This window comes from Lycium barbarum, chromosome 9 (genome assembly GCF_019175385.1).
Source record: "Lycium barbarum isolate Lr01 chromosome 9, ASM1917538v2, whole genome shotgun sequence".
NCBI lineage: Eukaryota > Viridiplantae > Streptophyta > Magnoliopsida > Solanales > Solanaceae > Lycium > Lycium barbarum.
This window is the reverse complement of record NC_083345.1, coordinates 125,552,904-125,573,107: the sequence shown is the minus strand read 5'-3', so window position 1 is coordinate 125,573,107 and position 20,204 is coordinate 125,552,904. Positions and strand designations below refer to the sequence as shown.

Below are 20,204 nucleotides of genomic sequence, written 5' to 3'. Positions count from 1 at the left end.
TAATCTTCCCATTTTCAAGAAGTTTTTGGACTCGATTTTAGTATCTAAGGTCATTCTTAATTTTACATATATAAGTTAAACTCTTTAATTTAACTGTGTTTATATTAGTTTTTATATTGGAAATAACCGGTCTGTGTTTTTATATTTGTTCTTTGCAAGTGTTGAAATTTGGTTTTCGAAGAGGTTTAGCCTTATGTTGCTTAAATGTTGCTTCCGTTGGCAAATGCTATTAATCTTAAATACAATACTGAATGAAAGTTTAATATGTATAACCCAATTTTCTTGCAACTTCATAGAGACCTAAATGCTCCTCGACAAACTAATTTCTAACATACTGTTTTTTAAAAACAATTTTTTTCTTAATTCTTGAGTTCAATCAAATAATGTTTCAAATCATTAAAGTCTGATATTCGCAGCTAATACAAAGAATTTGAGATGTTCATGTAGCCCTTTACTAATATATCACTTACCCCGTTATTACCAATTAGCTTACTTTACCATTTTGTCGGAAAGTTATGATGTGTGTGTATATAAAGCAAAGAGCCCAGAGGCAAGTCAAAAAGGCATGCATTCATACCGAAATGGTTACCTGGTATTTACACTAAACTAAACAATTGAACCTTAACGGAATTAAAAAAAAAAAAATTGTGAATACGCATTGGTTAACCATGATTTGAAAGACAAATATCTTGCATTCATTGATTTGGTGTAAACATCGAGTGCGAATAAATATTCACCATTTAAATGAGCTGCTAGCACAGTTATTCCGGTTATTTTGCCCCAAAAGCTTAGAGCTTGTATTTCTTTTGTTGGTGGGCGTGGGGGCGTAAAAGTAAAAAAAAAAAAAGAATTAAAAAATAAAAAGAGGCCATTGTCCAAAGCGTGATGGATCAGGTCAAATTGACGGCCAACTATGAGATAGGTTGTAGTTATAGTCAGAACTGAACCCGGCAAATTTTCGGATAATTGAAAGAGCGTCATTTGGCCCAACTAGCGAATCTGTTTACTAAGTCAGCTTAGCACGCTAGGAGTGAGAGACCTTGCTCGACCAAATGAACGTAGCAGCAGGGATATTTAGAGATGGCCAAATCAAGATGAGATGGGACGGTCGTTCAGAGGCCGCAGCGGAACTACTATAGGAAAGCCCGACCCCCTAGCATCAAGAGTTGCACCTAATCTTCCCGGCTTACTACGATTTCCTGGTGGGAAGAAAGTCATTGCCATCTCTTTTAACGAATACGGTCTTGAGCAGGAGGAAGAGAATCTCTCTCTCTCTCTCTGTCTATTCAAAGATCCAAGACTGCAAGTTAAATTGGTGACATTGGCTCCCCATCCCCAAAATAAATAAATAAAACTCGGCGGGCGCACTAAAAAGAAAAATGCAATTGACAAGGCTCAGCAATTTTTCATTACATTTGATTATTGAACAATCTAAGTAACGGTTTGTTAAAGGTTATGTCCCTACAAGCCTAAGGAAAATGGTCATCAGATTTATTCAGATAATCACTAGTGTCCCAGTCTTCATGTGGAGTTAATCGCAGTTTAAATTAAGAATAACCACTTTTCTTCAGTTCACACCGTATATCCACTTCTCGTCATTACTTGTGTATCTAACCAACTCTTCTGGTTTGAACCATAGTTTGATCTCATCCTTGGCAGTCTCAGGTCCATCGCTCCCGTGGATAATGTTCCTGCAAAGAAACTCATCTTGCTCAGATTCAGACGTCTTAATCTTAATATAAATAAACGAAGCCTAACTATGGAATTAACATAAGAAGTTTTGGAACCTTCCGACTACAACAGCTAGGTCCCCTCTAATTGTTCCAGGTTCTGATTTTTGAGGATCTGTAGCTCCGATAAGCTTCCGTCCATATTTAATCACTCCCTCGCCTTCCCAAACCTAGAATTTGATTACAGAATTGTTTAACGTGAAACCCTTTAGCAAACAAGTAAAGTTAGACACTTAGCTAAATTTAATTTAATCTAACCATTGCTACGACGGGGCCGGAGCTGAGGAAATCACATAGGCCATTAAAAAATGGTCTCTCTTTCAGGTCATGATAATGCTTTCCGGCAAAATCCTTAGACGGAACCACAATTTTGATCGCGACCAGCTTGAAACCCTTGCGCTCAAAGCGTGATAGTATCTCTGAAATCTGCAATGGAATGAAACTTTCTTAGCCAATTGGAAAGAGAACACTACATCTGCATATCATGGATGCAAGAGGGGATTGGAGTGTGCAGTGGCATAGCTACATACACTGAAGGGTGGCAAGTTGAACAGCCTTCGTCAGAAAAATATACCATGTATAAAAATGTATTGCATATATAAGAAAAAAAAAACATTACATATATTTAATCTTGAACACCCTCACCGCTGAGTGTGTGACAAGAGACTTAGTGGAATCCATACAAAACATGACAAAATGCCGAATACAGTTCCAGATAATCCATCTCGAATGGAGGAAAAAGCACATTACAGAAATGTTTTAAGAAATAAAGAATGCAGCATGCTAACACAACTTGACATACCAAGCCCCTTTGCACTCCATCTGGCTTTATGGCGATGAAGGTGCGCTCCATCTTGTAAGAAGAATGTATCACGTCAGTTGTAAAAAAGATGGAATTATTATAAATGCAAGATATAACGCATCGATTAATAGGAAAAGCGAGAATAAGGTACCTCGGCAGCATGTGCTTCTTGCTCCTGGAGCATATAAGCTATATTAAAGGGAGAAAAACAAATGAATTAGACTAGTGATCGCATATAGAATCTTCAAATTTTCACCAGAGAGGCATTTTCTCAAAGGACAGAAAAAAAAACTTTAGCAGCAACACTAACATAGGTAAGTAATAAGCGACCAACCTGCTGCAGGAAGGGCGAGGATTCCTGAAATCCAACTTGTAGACGAATTCCGGGACTCAGTCCTGCCATATGAAACTAGAGAAGGCACAACACTTCTCAAAGAAACTGTGGCTGCTGCAGCCGCTGCTCGTCCCCCTGCAAATCGGACATGTAAGGCCTATTTGTTTTCTCCTTAGTAATTCATCTTAATATGATGAGCTTGTTCGAATTTGAACTAAAGTAGAATATAAGCACCCATAGTGATCTTATCATATACAGACATTGAATAGGTTCAATCTATTATAGCATACGTTTTCTAATTCTTTTCACATATAGATATATATATATAGTTCGAGCACAAACCGGGGAGTGTAACTGGACCCACTAGATAATCCCTATGTAGAAATTTAACCTATCATCAGAAATGTGAAGGAACAACTAGCCACATGATAGGCATTCGAATATATTCTAAACAACTACCCTCTTCGTTCCACATTACGTGACACACTTTCCTTTTTAGTAGTTCATCCCACAAGAATGACACACTTCTAAAGTTGAAAAAAATTAACTTTACACTTAATAAGAGCTTTTATAACCGCACAAATGTATGGCATGTTAAGGCCACAAGTTTCAGAAGTTTTATAGCCGCACAAATGTTACGACATGTTTTAGACCACAAATTTCAAAAGGCTTCATTTCTTTCTTGAACTTAGTGCCGCTTTAAACTATATTGCATATATTGGAGAGGGAGTACTTGTTTTCTCCTTTGATAGGTAAATTATGGCTCAATGAATATAAATGTAAAAACCACTGGTAATCAGAATCTATCAGATCTATGAGTAATACACATAGATTGATAAATTCGTACATGACATGAACTATCAATGCTATATTTTACACACACACATACATTATATACACACACGTGCGCACAAACACATTATATATATAGAGAGAGAGAGAGACCGAGCTCGAAAAAGCACTGGATTTTGAAATCAATCCGTGCACTACACACACATACACATATAATTTGATACATAAATTTTTATATGCATATATACAGGAACTATTAAGCCAGGGAAAGAGAGAAAAAAGGAAAATTGAAATTAACGAGAAATGGAACGCAATTTTTACCTGAAAAGCACGGAAACTCTGCCCGTGCACACAGAGATTATATATATCAAGCTCGAAAATGCACGAGGATTGGAGTCTGTGCACAATAAATATAATACACGTACTACCACGCGCGTGCACATATATATATATATATATAGACCGAGCTCGAAAATGCACAAGGATTTGAAATCAGTCTGTGCATCATAAACACACACATATATATATACACACACACAGAGCGAGCTCGAAAATGCACAAGGATTTGAAATCAATCTGTGCATCATAACCACACACACAGATATGTAATATATATGTATATACACACCCAGCGAACTCGAAAATGCACGAGGATTTGAAATCAGTCGGTACATTATAAACACGCAGTGACATGCACATACACATAGATCGATAAAATATTTATATACATTGAAATTTAACGAGAAATGGAACGAAAACTTTACCACGAGAATTCTGCTTAGAATAAGCAGATAACAAGGACTTGGTAGCTCGTGAAGCACATCTGCAAATCTGAGAATTCATATCTTCAAACAACAAAACACAGATTCAATACGTAAAAAGATAAAGAAATAGAAACACAAATCTAATGCACTCTCTTTTGAAGAGTGAAAGAAGAAAGACATGAATATATATATATATATATATATATATATATATATATATATATATATATATATATATATATATATATATATATATATATATATATATATATATATAGGTTACTGATTTGGTTAGAGAAAATGATAAAAAATGGTCCCTTATTTTTGGCACTGGGTTCAAAATAGTCTCTTTAATATCACTTGAGCAGTTTTGTTCCTTTAAATTTTGTCAAAAGTGATCTCCGTCACACATTTATCAAACTATGATTCTTAACTTTAACTGAACTGTAAAAATAGAAAATATATAACGAGAACTCACATTTGGAAATATAGTTTTTGTAGTTTATGTTATTATTGGTTTATTTCAAGAGTCTTGTGCTACTTTTTGAGGTGCAATTTTTGTTATTTTTTGTGTTTCATGTAGTTTTTTTATGTTGCGATTTTCTGGAATTTTGACAAAAATTTCTGGTGTTTTTAGTTTAATGTTTTTTTCAGAATTCCGATTAAATTTAATAATCAGAGTTCAGTAAATATGTGAGGGACCCCAAAAGTGCTCACTTAATGAACACGTGGTCAACGCGCTGAGTGGGAGCGTGTAGAGGGACTGTTTGGGCTTTGGCTGGGTCAAAATCCAAGCCCTAAGTTATTGGGCTAAATTAATGAATCTGATTCTTTGTTTCATGCTTACGATTGAATTAGTGAATCAGATTCGTTGTTTAATAATAGTTAGGATTTCGTTACTTTCTCATTGATCTGAATCACCTGAGATTTAAATTTGATAGTTGGATATTCTAAAATCTTATTTTGAATTTATTGTGCTTTTAAAGTTATGTGTGTGTTTGGTACGAAGGAAAATGTTTTCTTGGAAAACAAGTGGATTTCTTACTTATTTTCTAGTGATTGGTAGCTACGCAAAAAATATTATCCCAAGAACACTTATATGTAATCTAGAAAAATACTATGGGGGTGGGATGGGGTGGGGAGCGGGGGTTCGGGGTGGCAGGGGTCAAGGGGTGAGGATTGGGGGCGTTGGGTGGGTAAGGAAGAGACAATGAACTTGGAGTGTCACTTATGGAACTTGTTTTCCGTACTTCCATAAAAGAAGTCATTTTTCTCATTTTTAAGGAACGTGTGTTCCTAGGGAAAATATTTTTCAAAACTTTTTGATCAACCAAACATGAAAAATTTGAAAAACATTTTCCGGCATACCAAACACACCAATGTGTTCACAGTTTTTGTTGAACCACCACTTTTTGTCGAAGCAAACTCTAGGTAAGTATTAGTCCAAAGTATCAAAACTTATTCATGGTTGTGTTCTTAATTTGTTAAAAAATCAGCAAGTTGATCAGTCTAAATCAAAAATCTAGAATCTTCAATAATAAGTCTAAGCGGATAATATTTCATTGATAGGCTTGACAGTCATTAACCAATTTAAGACTTCTCTGGCTTGATGTACATACAAATTGTCACTTTTGTGATTTATTTTATAGTTGTATGACAATGCGTAACATATAATATTAAGGATGAATCCACGTGTGATCCGTTTGATCCCAATAATGAGTCCTTTTAAACTCACAGTAGAACTCTTTGAGCTTCATTAATACATTTGTTTAATTGTTTATCCTCTTTATACCTGTTTACCCCGAATTTAGATAATCAATTGAATTTGTAAGTGAAGTATAGGATATGTGAATGAACTTTAATCTATTTTGGGTTTATAAGAAATAATTTTAGATTTGCGTGTTATAGCATGTGTATGTGAACATATGCATTAGTGATTCGAATCAAGATACAAATGTTTATGATTAAGCCAATTATATTGGAAGAATAAGCATAAAATGCCACTGATCCGGACCAAAGGAAAGAGAGCTTCAATATATAATTTCTATTACAATGTTCTTGATCTTGAAAAAGTTAACCCTTAAAAGTAGGGAAATGCCTCATATTTATAGTTTTGCCTTTTGGGTCTTGCATACAACATAAAACTTTTTTCAGAATAAAGTAAACCCTAAAATGATAAGGTTGGGCCATATGGTCTGACACTCGTACGGTCGTTGGTACAATGTGACAGAACGTTGTTGACACGTGGCGATTTTATAACTGATTAACCGGACTAACGGTCACGATCAACTCGGTCATGCTGAAACCGGACCAACGGCCACGATCAACTCGGTCATGCTGAAACTGGACTGGCTGTGATACAAATTCGCTTCACTTTTCTCAGGTCAACCGCAGTCGGTGCAATATCACCGGTTCTAAGGGAAGACTCGGTGATCATGCCTGTCTCTTCTTATCTCCGGTCCCCGGTCTTACCGGTCTTGCTTATATCCGATTTTTACCGTATACAATACCAAGTTTCTTAATGTCTAAAATTCCATGGTTTCAAGAAAGCAACACAGTAACTAAGAAAGTCACAGCTTGAATCACAAATATTACTGCTTGTTGAACCTTCATTTTCCCCAGATAATTACTTATGTGGAAAAAGTAAATCCGCATAAAGTAACTGCATGATATATTACCTAAAACCATAGGCATCTATCTGAGATTCGAGCCCCCACCCAGTGATAAAGCCAGAATTTTCACTTTGGCGATTCAACATATAGAGTATAACATATAACACATACATAAAAACGATTTAGACAGTGTAATTTTCTTGCAAAAGGGAATTGACTCCCTTGGACAATGGTAGCTCCACCGCTGTCCCCACCTCCCTCACAAAATAAACATTCCCATAACTGCTAGAATAAAAAAATGTAATATTCATGCAACATATGCAGAATTTCCTCTTACAACCATTCAGTACAGAGAGCTTTATTCCAAGAATGATAGTCTAGAATGAAGTCTTAATGAATTTCTGCTAACCCTCAAACCAGATGGTAGAGAATCTCATCATGCAATGTCTATAACAACTGCTACTACGCTTCAACCCAAGCAAGTCGAAGTCGTCTATAAGTTCACTATATTTGACAGGACTAAAAGTTATCATGCAATGTCTGCAACTAACAAAAATCTCTCGTCGGATAGTAGATAATCTTATCATACAATGTCTGCAAATGATTATATTCAATACCAAAAAATAAAGCGTAACGATGGAATGATATCGTACGCCAATCCAAGTATTATCATTCCATGCATAACAAATTATTGACAATCATTAATCAAAAGCATCTGTTGCTGAAAAGAGTCATGGTTCCAAGAAGTACAATAGTTAACATAAACACGAAAAGGTAGTCACCCAATCACTAAACATAGGCATGAAGTCGGGAACTGTGTCCTCTCTCTGAAGGTAATTCGCCTGAAGTTAGAAGCAGCCACCCAACTGCCAAAAGGAAAACAATTAGACCGTTGAACGAATTGAAAGGAAAACAAAAAAGGCAAATACTACGATTCATTAGAACGTCATTTTGTTTTCCGATACATGTTTGAAAGATCATTTTGTTGTTGGTCCATGTTTGCGATTTTAACATACAACTCTTTTTCAAACAACACTAGTGGTGGCAAAATTAGCCCATGAAAGCATGGCCCACCCAACCAGCTCAAATTGACCCATCTAAAAATTGGGTTGATATTTACCCAAGTTGGGCTGGTATGTAGCCCAAATTGACTCATAAAAACCTTGTCAAAATATTTTTAAAAAGACATGTTTTTTAATTAGATATGTTATATGTGACCATAATAAAGAGAGACAAAAAAAAAAGTTCTATTATGTACTTACAAAATCATAAAGAACAAACAAACAAATTAAACCTTGGTAAAAATTGGGCGGTTATGACCCGCTTTTTAGCCCATTTTAGCGCAGCTCATTTCCTCAAGTAACTTTTGGGACCCGCCCATTTATTAACTCAGTTCATTTTGACCCTCCCAAATTCAACCCAACCTGCCATTTGACACCCCTAAACAACATTGTTGGCTAGAATTACTCAATCATGGTGCATTATCTGTCATATAACCAGGTCAGGATTCAATGCTTAAGTCTACATCTTAAGTTCATCATGTGGCACGACACCACTTTTAGATTGAAGGCAAGTGCATATCTTTTCCATGCTCCTCCAGTTACATATTTGCTTCCGTAGTAACAATCTTACTCAAATAAACTGACTAAATAGCACCCAAGGGTGTGACCGAGTGGTCGGTGAAGTGGGTTGAGAACCATAAGGTCTCAGGCTCAAATTTAATTAGAGGCGGAAAAACACTAGGTGATTTCTTCTCTGTCCAAACCTTGATGGACAGAGCTACCCGGTACCTGTGTTGGTGGAAGGTAGCAAGTTCTCCGTAAAAGAAAAAAAAAATAGCATGGGCCTCTAGTTAACATAAAGCCAATATGAAAATGTCAATAAGTTCAAGACTATGTATTAACAGTTGGCATGTACCATAATGGAATCAATTTCCTCCTGAGACACTGGTGTTCTTTTGGGTTGGTCAGAAGCCTTCCCTGCAACAGACATGCTAGATGGGGACCTTGAGAAAAATGTTCGAGGAGCTTCTTCAGCTGCTGGAGTTTTCTGAGGTTGCGAATTCTGGGATGTAGAACCTGCAGAACAAAAGAACCTTCACGTTTACAACAACAACAACAACATACCCAGTTGAATCCCACAGTGTGGGTCTGGGGAGGGTTAAATGTACGCAGACCTTACCCCCACCTTAGTAGGGAGGCTGTTTCCGAAAGACCCTCGGCTCAAAAGAAAACAAGAAAACAAGGGGAGAAAAGTCAGATACCGACAGTCAAATCAAAGCAATGCGAAAATGAGAAAAAAAACAAGGGCAAAGAAGTCGTGATAAAACAGCATGGAGAAACAAGACTCAACACATAAAAGTAGGAAACATAGGGCAATAAAAAGTAGAGCAAAGCTACGCCTTCTAGTGCCACAGAAAAGCGAGACTACCTACTAGCCTTCTACCCTAATCTGAGCCCTCCACAACCTCCTATTTAAGGTCATGTCCTCGGTAATCTGAAACAACGCCAAGTCCTGCCTAATCACCTCTCCCCAATATTTCTTTGGCCTTCCTCTACCTCTCCTAAAACCGTCCAAAGCCAACCTCTCACACCTCCGCACTGGGGCATCTATGCCTCTCCTCTTCACATGCCCAAACCATCTCAACCTTGCTTCCCGCATCTTGTCCTCCACCGATGCCACTCCCACCTTGTCCCTGATGTCCTCATTCCTGATTCTATCTCTCCTAGTGTGCCCACACATACACCGCAGCATTCTCATTTTCGCGACTTTCATCTTCTGCACGTGAGAGTTCTTGACTGGCCAACACTCTACCCCGTACAATAGAGTCGGTCTAACCACCACTTTATAGAACTTGCCCTTAAGTTTTTGTGGCACTTTCTTGTCACACAGCACTCCGGAAGCGAGCCTCCATTTCAACCATCCTGCACCAATACGATGTGTGACATCATCGTCAATATCCCCATTTTCTTGTAAAATAGACCCAAGATACTTGAAACTTCCTTTCTTTTGAATGACCTGGGTACTAAGCTTCACTTCCACGTCCGCCTCCTGAGGTACACCACTGAACCTGCACTCCAAGTACTTTGTTTTGGTCCTACTCAACTTAAATCCTTTAAACTCTAACGTTTGTCTCCAATCCTCTAGCTTAGAGTTGACTCCGCTGCGAGTCTTGTCTATCAAGACTATGTCATCCGCGAACAACATACACCATGGCACCTCACCTTGAATTTGTCGCGTCAATCCATCTATCACCAAGGCAAATAGAAATGGGCTAAGGGCCGATCCCTGATGCAAACCCATCAGAACTGGAAAGTGCTTCGAGTCTCCTCCTATAGTCCTCACTCTGGTCTTGGCTCCATGATACATGTCCTTGATCGCTCTAATGTACGCCACAGGTACACCTTTAGCCTCCATGCATCTCCACAGAACCTCTCTTGGCACTTTATCGTAAGCTTTCTCTAGGTCGATGAATACCATGTGTGTTACATCTCGGAAATTTTCCGTTGGTACGCAATCGAAGGAATTAGTGATGAGTACGAGTGTATGATGTTCCATGAGTAAGAAATGACGTTTGATGACCTTAGGCGAGATTTCAAAGGTATCCGATGTAAGACGAGAAAGTTGGCTAAGATAAGGCAAGGTATGGGATGAACAATGCATGTAAATGGGTGTGGGTGATTAGAATGAAAAGTCTAAGAAATGAGAAAAGTTGCAGAATTGCAAACTGGCCAGTGGTCGTAAAGTGTAATACGGACCGTAAAATGGTATACGGTCCGTAAACTGGCAGGTCGTAAATTGGCATGCAAAACTTCAACTTTCTGCCAGTCGAGCAAATGGTAAAATACGACCTGGAATACGGACCGTAAAGTGATTTACGGCCCGTAAACCATGGTCGTAAATCACCATGCAGCAGCCTAAGTTTCTGGTTTTGAAATGGTTAAATACGACCATGAAGGACGGTCGGTAAACTGGAGGACGGGTCGTAAACCATGTTTACGACCACTGTGCACTTCAACTCAGAATTTTAAGTTTTATTTCACTTCTACATCACACCCCTTCTCTCTAAAACCTCTCTCTACATTTATTTCACAAGAGTTCAAGGATATTTAGTGATCAACAACATAAAACAAGTGAATCAAGAGTAAGGAAACCACCAAGGATCATCCAAGGTCAAGAAATCCAAATGAAGATAAACTAGGGTTTTGCTCAAGGTGGAGTATTATCGACTAAGACTTGTCCCTACAACATCTAAGGTAAGATTCATGCTATTTATATGTTATTTAAGATATTGGAGAGTTGAAATACATGGATTGTAGAAAATATGATAAAATGGGTCATGCATGATGAATAGTGACATTTGGAAAATGGTTTGAATTGAGTTATGAACCTTGATGTATTGTGATGCAAATGTGTTATAAATGATGTTGAGAACATTAGATGAGCAATGCACGTGAATGGATAGTCGTAGGTTCTAGCCATGGATATGGACTAATGAAGGTGAAATGAGGAATATGGATAATGTGAATGACTAATGGCCATTATTATGATATTATGAATGTATTGTTGACGTTTGGGAGTTGAATTACGATGTGAAGGAATAGTTGTCCGATTTTCCCTAGCTTTAACCATGTGTGCTAATTATCGACGCTAATGATAGTATGACCTTAGTAGAACCTTCACGTTTAGAAAAAGAAAATAGTGTGTGTACAAGTGAGCAACCATATTTGCAGCTACTAAACACATTGTCAATCAATATATGTCCATATTAAGCATACAAGATGCACATGTGCCACTATTTTCCATTTCTGTGATGACTGAAGTCTTTTGACAGAATAATTTCAAGGGAGAAAAAATACGAATAGTTGCTAACCCAGGATTAAAACGATTAAACAGAGAGGAATAAGGTGATATGATTAAATACTATCACAATGGGTTGTAGCAGAGCAGTCAGTTACAGCAGGACTGGCAGCTATAAGTGGTGCACTTGGAATCTTGCTATAACTCGTGAATTCACCGTAGACCAATTTGGAATCTGGCAGCTATGTACAATTTGTGTTTTTTCTGGTAATCTCAGCAACTTGTGAATTCACCATAGAACGTGAAATTATTACAACAACTCCTTAGACTACATACAAATTGGTGAATTTTGATAATCCTGCCTAAATTGGTGAATGATGGTATCTAAGATGCTGGACGAATAAAGCACCACTGGACCTGCAGTTAATTAAGAACCCTTTTGAAATTAAGCTCATATAAGCAAAACGACCAAATCTGATATCCAAATAACTAGGGAACCTAAACCCCATCACCCAACCCCCTTCCTACCATCAATTATTTCACAGTTATATCACTTGATTGAAACTGAACAAAACTATAAGCAAACAAAAACCAATCAATCAATCAACTCTGCTTCAAGCCCAAACTAGTTGGTCGGCTACATGAATCATCTATACTATTCTGCGATCAAATCTAACAAATACTCATAACTCGGAACCTAAACCACCATCCTCCAACCCCTCTTCCTGCCAGCAATTATTTATGAGTTATATCACTTGATTGAAACTGAACAAAACTATAAGTAAACAAAAATCAATAGTCAATCAACTTTGCTTCAATCCCAAACTAGTTGCGGTCAACTATACAAATCGTCTATATCATTGAACAACCAGACGCCCCTCATTGTTATACAATTTTTAGGTACCCTTTCGAAACTAAGCTCATTTAACGGTCAAATCTAACAAACACTCATCACTAGAAGTAAAATTAAGGATCCTGAACCACCAACCCCCAACCACTCTTCCTTACCAGCTATTCTTTCACGAAACAGAACAAAACTATAAGTAAACAAAAAGCAATCAATCAATCAACTCCGCTTCAACCCAAAACTAGTTGTGATCGGCTGCATGTATCACCTATACCATTCTGCTCTAAAATTGAAACAAAGGTAATTTTCAGAAGAAAATAAATGAAAGAGAAAATAAAGATGCTTCCTTTTTGTTAAACTAATCGCAATTTAGTCCTCATTTCTAGCTTTTGAAACACAAGAATACAATTTTTTAGCATTTTGCTAGTCAATAGTGGCTCTTTAAACGTAATCTAGTATTCTAGTAACATGGTATAAATTCACAAAAGAATAAACTTGCAGAGGAATTGCTTCTAGTGATATGTCCTAGATCCACACATGGGACTTTCTCAACCAACCGCCACTCTGAATTAGACAATTTCAATAAACCCTTCCGAATCTAACCTCATATACTAAAAACAATCAAATCTATCAAATATCGGAAACAGCCTCCCTAACTTCCGAGATAGGGGTAAGGTCTGCGTACACTTTACCCTCCCTGGACCCCACATTGTGGGATCTGCTTCCACAGTAAGGATTGCCGCTTAGTCCAATCCAAGAGCAAACAAGGGACGCATCATTAAGCAAGAATCTGAGCTAGAGCGGGGCAGTTCAAGTAAGATATAGAGAAAGCTCCAACCAGCTACCATTGATCAACCTTATTCAGGCACATCAATCAAAGATCTTGCTTACCGGATAACTTTCCTGGTGAAGGAGAGAAAGTTTGACAAGCTAAGAAAATTTCGTTGAAAGGTGAGACTGCTATTAGGACAATGATTGACCACTTGACTAGGTACGGTCTGCCCTCTACATTTTCTACCCAACTGGTGGCTGAGGCTTTTGTATTGGGGGTAACTAAGCTTCACGGCTCTCTGCAAACTATAGTGCCTGACAGTGCCCCAGGATCCTTCCTTAGTTCTGGCAAGAATTAATATATTGCAAAGATCTACTCTAGCCCTGAATACTGCCTATCACCCGCAATCTAAGAGGCAGTCTGAGGCCCTAAACAAATGGGTAAAGCAGTATCTTTGTTTCTATGTTGTTGATGAGCCTTCAAATTGGGTGGCTATGTTATCTTGGGCTGAGATTTTGGTACAATACATCCTACCAAACGTCAGCAAGGATGACCCCTTTCAGAGCTCTGTATGGTCGAAAGCCTCATGCTATTGCGCGTTACATATTGGGAAAATCTACTAGTGAATTGGTGGACACCTATTTGATACAAAGTGATAAAGTACTGCATTTGCTAAAAGCCAATTTAGCTAAGGCTCAGACACGCATGGAAACATTGGTAGACAAATCTAGCACTGAGGTTGTTCTTGAGATTGGAAACCATGTATATGTCAAGTTGAAGCCTCATCGACAAGTGTCTCCGCGTCTAAAGAAGGATCCTAAACTGGGTAGAACCGTAGAAGGTTCTTTGGCCCCTTCAAGGTTTTAAAACGTGTTGGGTTGTGGCTTAAATGTTAGAACTTCCGGAGGTTAAACGGATTCATCATGTTTCTCAATCATTGTGTGGGGATTCCTGACTAACAATTACCCCCTTGCAACTGGCTGTTTCTGCAGAACCTGTCCTTAAACGAAGCAAAGTGAAGGAACCTAAACCCCCATCCCCACCCCCTCTTCCTCACACAACAATTCTTTCACAGTTTTATCATTTGATTGAAACTGAACACAACTATAAGTAAACAAAAATCAATCAATCAATTAACTTCAACCCCAAACTAGTTAGGATCGGCTACATGAATCATCTATACCATTCTGCTCTAAAACTGAAATAAAAGTAATTTACCAAAAGAAAATGAATGAAAGGGAAAATAAAGACACTTCCTTTTTTAATTACAAGAATGCACTTTTTAGCATTTTCTAGTCAATAATGACTCTAAATGTAATCTAGAATTCTAGTAAGGTGGTGTAAATTCACAAAGGAAGAAACTTTCAGAGGAATTGCTCCTAGTGAAATCCCCTAATCCATACATGGGACTCTCATATGTACCATTCTGCTCTAAAATCAATCAACATATTATTATATTAATAATAGAGAGAGAAAAATATATATAGAAAAAAATACCAGAAGGTTTTGAGTGCCTTTGTGGAAACTTGATTCTTGGGATTCTCTTCATTGCTTGAGCTCCACCCATTGCTGCAATTCTTCTTCGATTTTTTGTAAAGAGAAAAAAAAAGTCTATAGGATTTAGTTATAGGATGAAACAAAATATTATTCTCTTCTAAGTGATAATTTAATAAAATAAAGGGGAAAGGGTCAAATATACCCTGTACTTTGTTTTGTTAGTTAAATATACTCTCTGTTAGTGAAAATTAATAAAAATACCTCTGGCGTCTGAGAGGATTTGGAGATTTCCATCCAAATAGGGGCATAAGCGTGAAGTTTGAAGACGTCAGGGGGTATTTTTATTAACTTTCACTAACAAAGGGTATATTTAACTAACAAAACAAAGTACAGGGGTATATTTGACCCTTTTCCCTAAAATAAAGGCATAATACGTAATAACTTCCAACTTCGGGCGTGCACAAGTAGGTACCTTAACTTGTATAAAGTTGAACTCGCAAACACAAATGATAAGGTGGCACTGACGTGGTACACAAATTTTGAAGGTGTATAGATGATCATTTTGTAAGTTGGAGTGCTCAACGGTGCACACCTAAAGTTGGAGGACATGCCTAAAATAAAAATAAAAGAGAAATGTCCACGTGACATGTAAATCGCATTTCATGAATTAAATTTAGGCTAAAGTCATCAACAGACCCCTGAACTTGTCCTGATATTCCATTTAGACCCCCCAACTGAGACGTTGACCATCTGGACCCTCGAACATAAGCTAAACTGTGTCATTTGAACACATCGTGCCATCTTGGCACATGCGTGCAATACACTGCTTTAAAAAGAGCGTGAGAGACCAAATTTTTTCTTTTTAAAAATTTTTAATCATTAAAAATTAATTTTAAGTAAAAATCCATTTTAAAATCTATTTAAATAATTAAAAAAAAACTGAAAAACCCAACCCATCCTCTCCGATAGCCCACTTCGCCGCCGCCGCCACCACCTTCGCTATCGTCGCCGCTGCCTCCGCCGCAGCTCCACTTCAAAATCTATTTAAATAAATCTCCGACGAAAAAGGGCACCGTTTTTTTTAATTATTTAAATAGATTTTCAAGCGGCGGCGAAGTGGGCTAGGTTTTCAGATCGGAGAGGATGGGTTGGGTTTTTCAGATTTTTTTTTTTAAATTATTTAAATAGATTCTAAAATTAATTTTTTTTGTTGACGTGGCTTATTTTTATTGATTTATTTTTCCATGTCACATCAAGCGTAACTCATGCACCACACTTGATCTGAACTATGTTCAAATGGCACAGTTTAGCTTGTGTTCGAGGGTCCAAATGGTCAACGTCTCAGTTGGGGGGTCTAAATGGAATATCAGGACAAGTTCAGGGGTCTGTCGATGACTTTAGCCTTAAATTTACCCTAAATACTACTCTACACACGCTTGCCTTTTTAGTCGGTTCAAAGAAAATGATACATTTGCTAATTTAGAAATAATTTAATTATAAATTTTATCTATTAAACTTAACGAGATGATTTATAACCACATAAATATCGTTAGCTTATTTTAGACCATAAAATTTAAAAGTTTTCTATTAGTTCTTAAACTATGCCCGCAGTTAAAGACTTAAAGTACATTACATAAATTAAAACAGAGCGAGTACTATAATTTTAATATTTAATTAAGTGAAAAAAATATTTAGTTTTCTTGGCCAAACGCCTACTTAAATTGGAACAGAGGGAGTAAAACAATTAATGAAACAAGCTCAGTTAATTACTTTTTTTTGTTTATAATATTTTTTATCCATGCACAAATATTCAACTCGTTATTGCCAACTGCCACGCGTCCATCCAGGTCATGCTACTATGCTAGAGAGCCTAGGAGGTACCGTGTTCACCACCTTAATGTCATCAATTGGTTCAAAGACTTTGTCTATTATTGGATATCCAATTCATCTGCACTAATAAATAATTAAAAACAAACTTCCATGATAAATATTGCACTAATAAAATAATTAAAACTAAACTTCCATGATAAATATTACTCTCCCGCCCTAATAGATATAAAACCTTTTTTATTAATCTAAAAAGAAATAACATCTTTTTATATTTAGTAATAATTTAATTTTAAATATTTCATTTAGTAATAATTTAATTTCAAATATTTCATTTTACTTTTAGTAAAATATTTTTTTAGCTACACAAATATTTATGACTTATTTTAAATTATAAATTTTAAAAGTCTTTCTTTTATTTTAAATTCTATGTCAAGTCAAATGCACTCACATAAAATGGGATAGAGAGAGCGATGGTAGCTTATAGAAAAATTGTAACTAAGCTCCCATTTATAAGTAATTAATTACGCCATAAATGTACTCCCTCCGTCTAGAATTATCTGTCATGATTTCATTTTTACACGATCTCATATTAGTTAGTAAAAGTTTTTAACTATTTTATTCTTTATTGATATTTGAACAATCATAAGTCACTTTGATGTGTTTGGAGTCTTCAAGAACAATACTCCCTCCGTCTCATATTACATGACCACTTTTCTTTTATGCGCACCTTAAAACATCATAAATAAAAGATGTATTTTACTACCTTACCCCTATTTCTCTCCAATAAATACATTCTAATCAATATTGACTATTTTCAAGAACATTTAATGCTAAGGGTAAGATCAGAAAGATTTAATTAATTTTATCTTAGTTTTGTAAATGAACAAGTTATTTGGGACATATATTTTTAGTAATGTAGTCAAGTAATATGAGACAGAGAGAGTAGTAACTACTAAAGATGAAATGGGAAAAAATAATTAATTTTGTCTTGAACTTTTAAAACAATAAATAATTTGAGACAATCATTTTTTAAAAGTCATGACCGATAAAAAAAATTCTTGGATAAAAAAGAGTGTCCACTTATCAAATCAAGAAAAAATTAACCTTATTTTTTCAAATTTATCTCTATTAAGTGTTATGTGGTCAAATTTAAATACACATTTATTTAAAAGCAATTTAATCAAATTATTTATTTTTATCTAGAAATTACTCTAATACTTTTTAAAAAATGTGCAAAGTAGACACGATTCAAATTAGAGCCGGGCATAAATACCGAAAACTGAAAAACCGAACCGAAACAAACCGAAACTTCAACAAACTGAACCGAAACAAACCGAAACTTCAAAAATGTCAAAATCTGCCCCCATATTTCTGTTTTTGCAATTCTGCCCGTTTTTGCAAAACTGTCCACTTTTGACAGTTTGCAAATCTGTCCCGTTTTTGCAAAACTGTCCAGTTTTGACAGTTTTGCAAAATGGTCCAGTTTGGCCTCTTTTTGACTTTCTTTTCACTTGGTTTCTTCCGATCACTCATTTCAGCTACTTGGCTTGTTTTGCTCTATTTTGCTCTATTTTGGTCTGTTTTGCTCCGTTATGCTCTCCGGGCATCTTTTCCTACAAAACAACATAAAAACACAAAAAGTAACAACAAAAGTGCTTAAGGAGTCACAAAAGCTTAAGGAATTAGCGTCGAATATCGCGTAATTTCACGACTCATCAACACCCCCAACTTAAAGTCTTTGCTTGTCTTCAAGCAAACTAAAATAAAAATCCCAATGAGGATCCATTTTAAGCACAAAAACATGACTTTGGTTGGTACCAATAATTAGGCTACAAGCATGTGAAGCTTCAACGAAATAACTCCCTCGTTTCAAAATACAATTTCAAGAATGCATTAGAGATTTAAAATAATCAAGCAACAACACTCAAGTCTCAATAAGTGACTCAAAACCACTAGTTTGCTAGATATGCTCAATTGACTCAACTTGGAATTTTTGAACATCACCACTCTATCGCAATCTATATGCCCTCACAAGAAAGAAAGTCCCAAAATCACAATATTCACAGCAACGACACAAGGGACAAATACACAAAAGTCGCTCACACTCAACAAAGAAGTTCTAGTGCTAACAAATAGCACACCATAAGCTTGCCCTTATTTTCGTTTATCACTAACTCAAGAACATTCGGTTGGAGATCACATAGGCGCTTTTTAAGCTTGTAATGTAGGCTTAGGGAAGGGTAGGATAAGTATTTGGGATACAAGTGACTACGCCCTCTTTGAACACTACACATACTTTATGTCCACTTTCCTCTTCATTTCGAAATATCACTCCTTCCTTTGCATACCAGTTTCCCCAATTATTCACACTTCCTTTATAAAGTTTCAAAATATAATGTGCTAGCACATTCGTCCACGTGAAATAAAAAAGTAGTTGGTTAGAGAGTACAAGTTATATAACCTTTAGTATAAGCATTTGTTGAGTGTACAATTTCTAAAGTTGTTGGTACAAGCATGGGAAGCTGTGTTAATCCTCCTTCCATGCTTATATATAATAGAAAAATCCTATCATTTTAAATTTTAATTAAGTGAAAAATTTCCATGCTTATATATAATAGAAAAATCCTATTATTTTAAATTTTAATTAAGTGAAAAATTTATAGGAGTTAGAGCCCGTTTGGATGGGCTTATAAATACAAATACAACTTTTAAAGATGGTAATTAAAAGGATTATAACTATTTTCTAAAAGTTACATAAATACAACTTATTCAAAATTTTAACTTTTTAATTACAAAAATACAACCTTTACCTTCCTAAAATATCTATAATACTTAATTTTAGGAGTTACTACCATTAATGCATATTCACTTTTACTTTCTTTTTCTTCCAAAATCATGCCAATGTAATTTTCCAAATAAACAAAACAAAATCAACTTCACATCCCATATTCCATTTACCGTTTTAAAAAGTTTTTATTTTCACTTGATGACTAATGCAATTTTTTTCTTGTGACTAAAAGAAATTATTTGAAATTATTAATATTAAGAAAACTACATGAAAAGATATGGTATATGGTATAAGAGAAGTACATGAAAATATACCTAAAATGTATAAAGTATATAACAAATCATAGTGTATGTATATATAATATATAACAGTGCAATACATATAAAATATAAGTACAATAATATATATACTTGTTCAAAGAATTGTAGTATATGATAGTATAATATATATCATATAAATAATATACTTGTTTATTGATTAGAATGCTAGTTGAGTATGTTGGAGATTTTCAGAAAAGTATTTAATGTGTTTTGATATATATTTAATTCATTTATCACTAAGTCTTGAAACTCCTTAGTTTAGCCTTTTATTAATAACAACATTTTTTATTTATGGTATATTATCATAGGTTTGAGA

The 20,204-nt window shown here is 35.8% G+C and overlaps 2 protein-coding genes across 2 annotated transcripts; both read right to left on the bottom strand.

The window, feature by feature from the left end:
• Positions 1 to 676: 676 nt before the first annotated feature.
• Positions 677 to 4,582, bottom strand: LOC132608777 (nucleoside diphosphate kinase 3-like). Its single transcript, XM_060322519.1, has 7 exons — positions 4,423 to 4,582; positions 2,867 to 3,001; positions 2,684 to 2,721; positions 2,533 to 2,583; positions 1,989 to 2,156; positions 1,788 to 1,900; positions 677 to 1,691 (listed from the first exon to the last, which is right to left on the bottom strand). The coding sequence occupies exons 1-7, from the start codon at positions 4,499 to 4,501 to the stop codon at positions 1,568 to 1,570; spliced, it is 708 nt and encodes a 235-aa protein (XP_060178502.1). The 5' UTR covers positions 4,502 to 4,582; the 3' UTR covers positions 677 to 1,567.
• Positions 4,583 to 7,581: 2,999 nt separating this feature from the next.
• LOC132609933 (uncharacterized) lies at positions 7,582 to 15,108 on the bottom strand. The gene is made up of 3 exons (XM_060324147.1): positions 14,951 to 15,108; positions 8,952 to 9,112; positions 7,582 to 7,900 (listed from the first exon to the last, which is right to left on the bottom strand). Exons 1-3 carry the CDS (start codon positions 15,018 to 15,020, stop codon positions 7,883 to 7,885), a joined length of 249 nt encoding a protein of 82 aa, XP_060180130.1. The 5' UTR covers positions 15,021 to 15,108; the 3' UTR covers positions 7,582 to 7,882.
• Positions 15,109 to 20,204: the final 5,096 nt, after the last annotated feature.

What these genes read in the sequence shown, in the direction of transcription:
- LOC132608777 (XM_060322519.1), bottom strand. Translation starts at nt 4,501, where the DNA reads ATGAATTCTCAGATTTGCAGATGTGCTTCACGAGCTACCAAGTCCTTG. An exon ending in CCTCGCCCTTCCTGCAGCAG is followed by an intron (nt 2,722 to 2,866) that starts GTTGGTCGCTTA and finishes CCTTTAATATAG; the next exon opens with CTTATATGCTCCAGGAGCAA. An exon ending in CCGGCCCCGTCGTAGCAATG is followed by an intron (nt 1,901 to 1,988) that starts GTTAGATTAAAT and finishes ATCAAATTCTAG; the next exon opens with GTTTGGGAAGGCGAGGGAGT.
- LOC132609933 (XM_060324147.1), bottom strand. Translation starts at nt 15,020, where the DNA reads ATGGGTGGAGCTCAAGCAATGAAGAGAATCCCAAGAATCAAGTTTCCA. An exon ending in AAGGCACTCAAAACCTTCTG is followed by an intron (nt 9,113 to 14,950) that starts GTATTTTTTTCT and finishes TTTGTTCTGCAG; the next exon opens with GTTCTACATCCCAGAATTCG.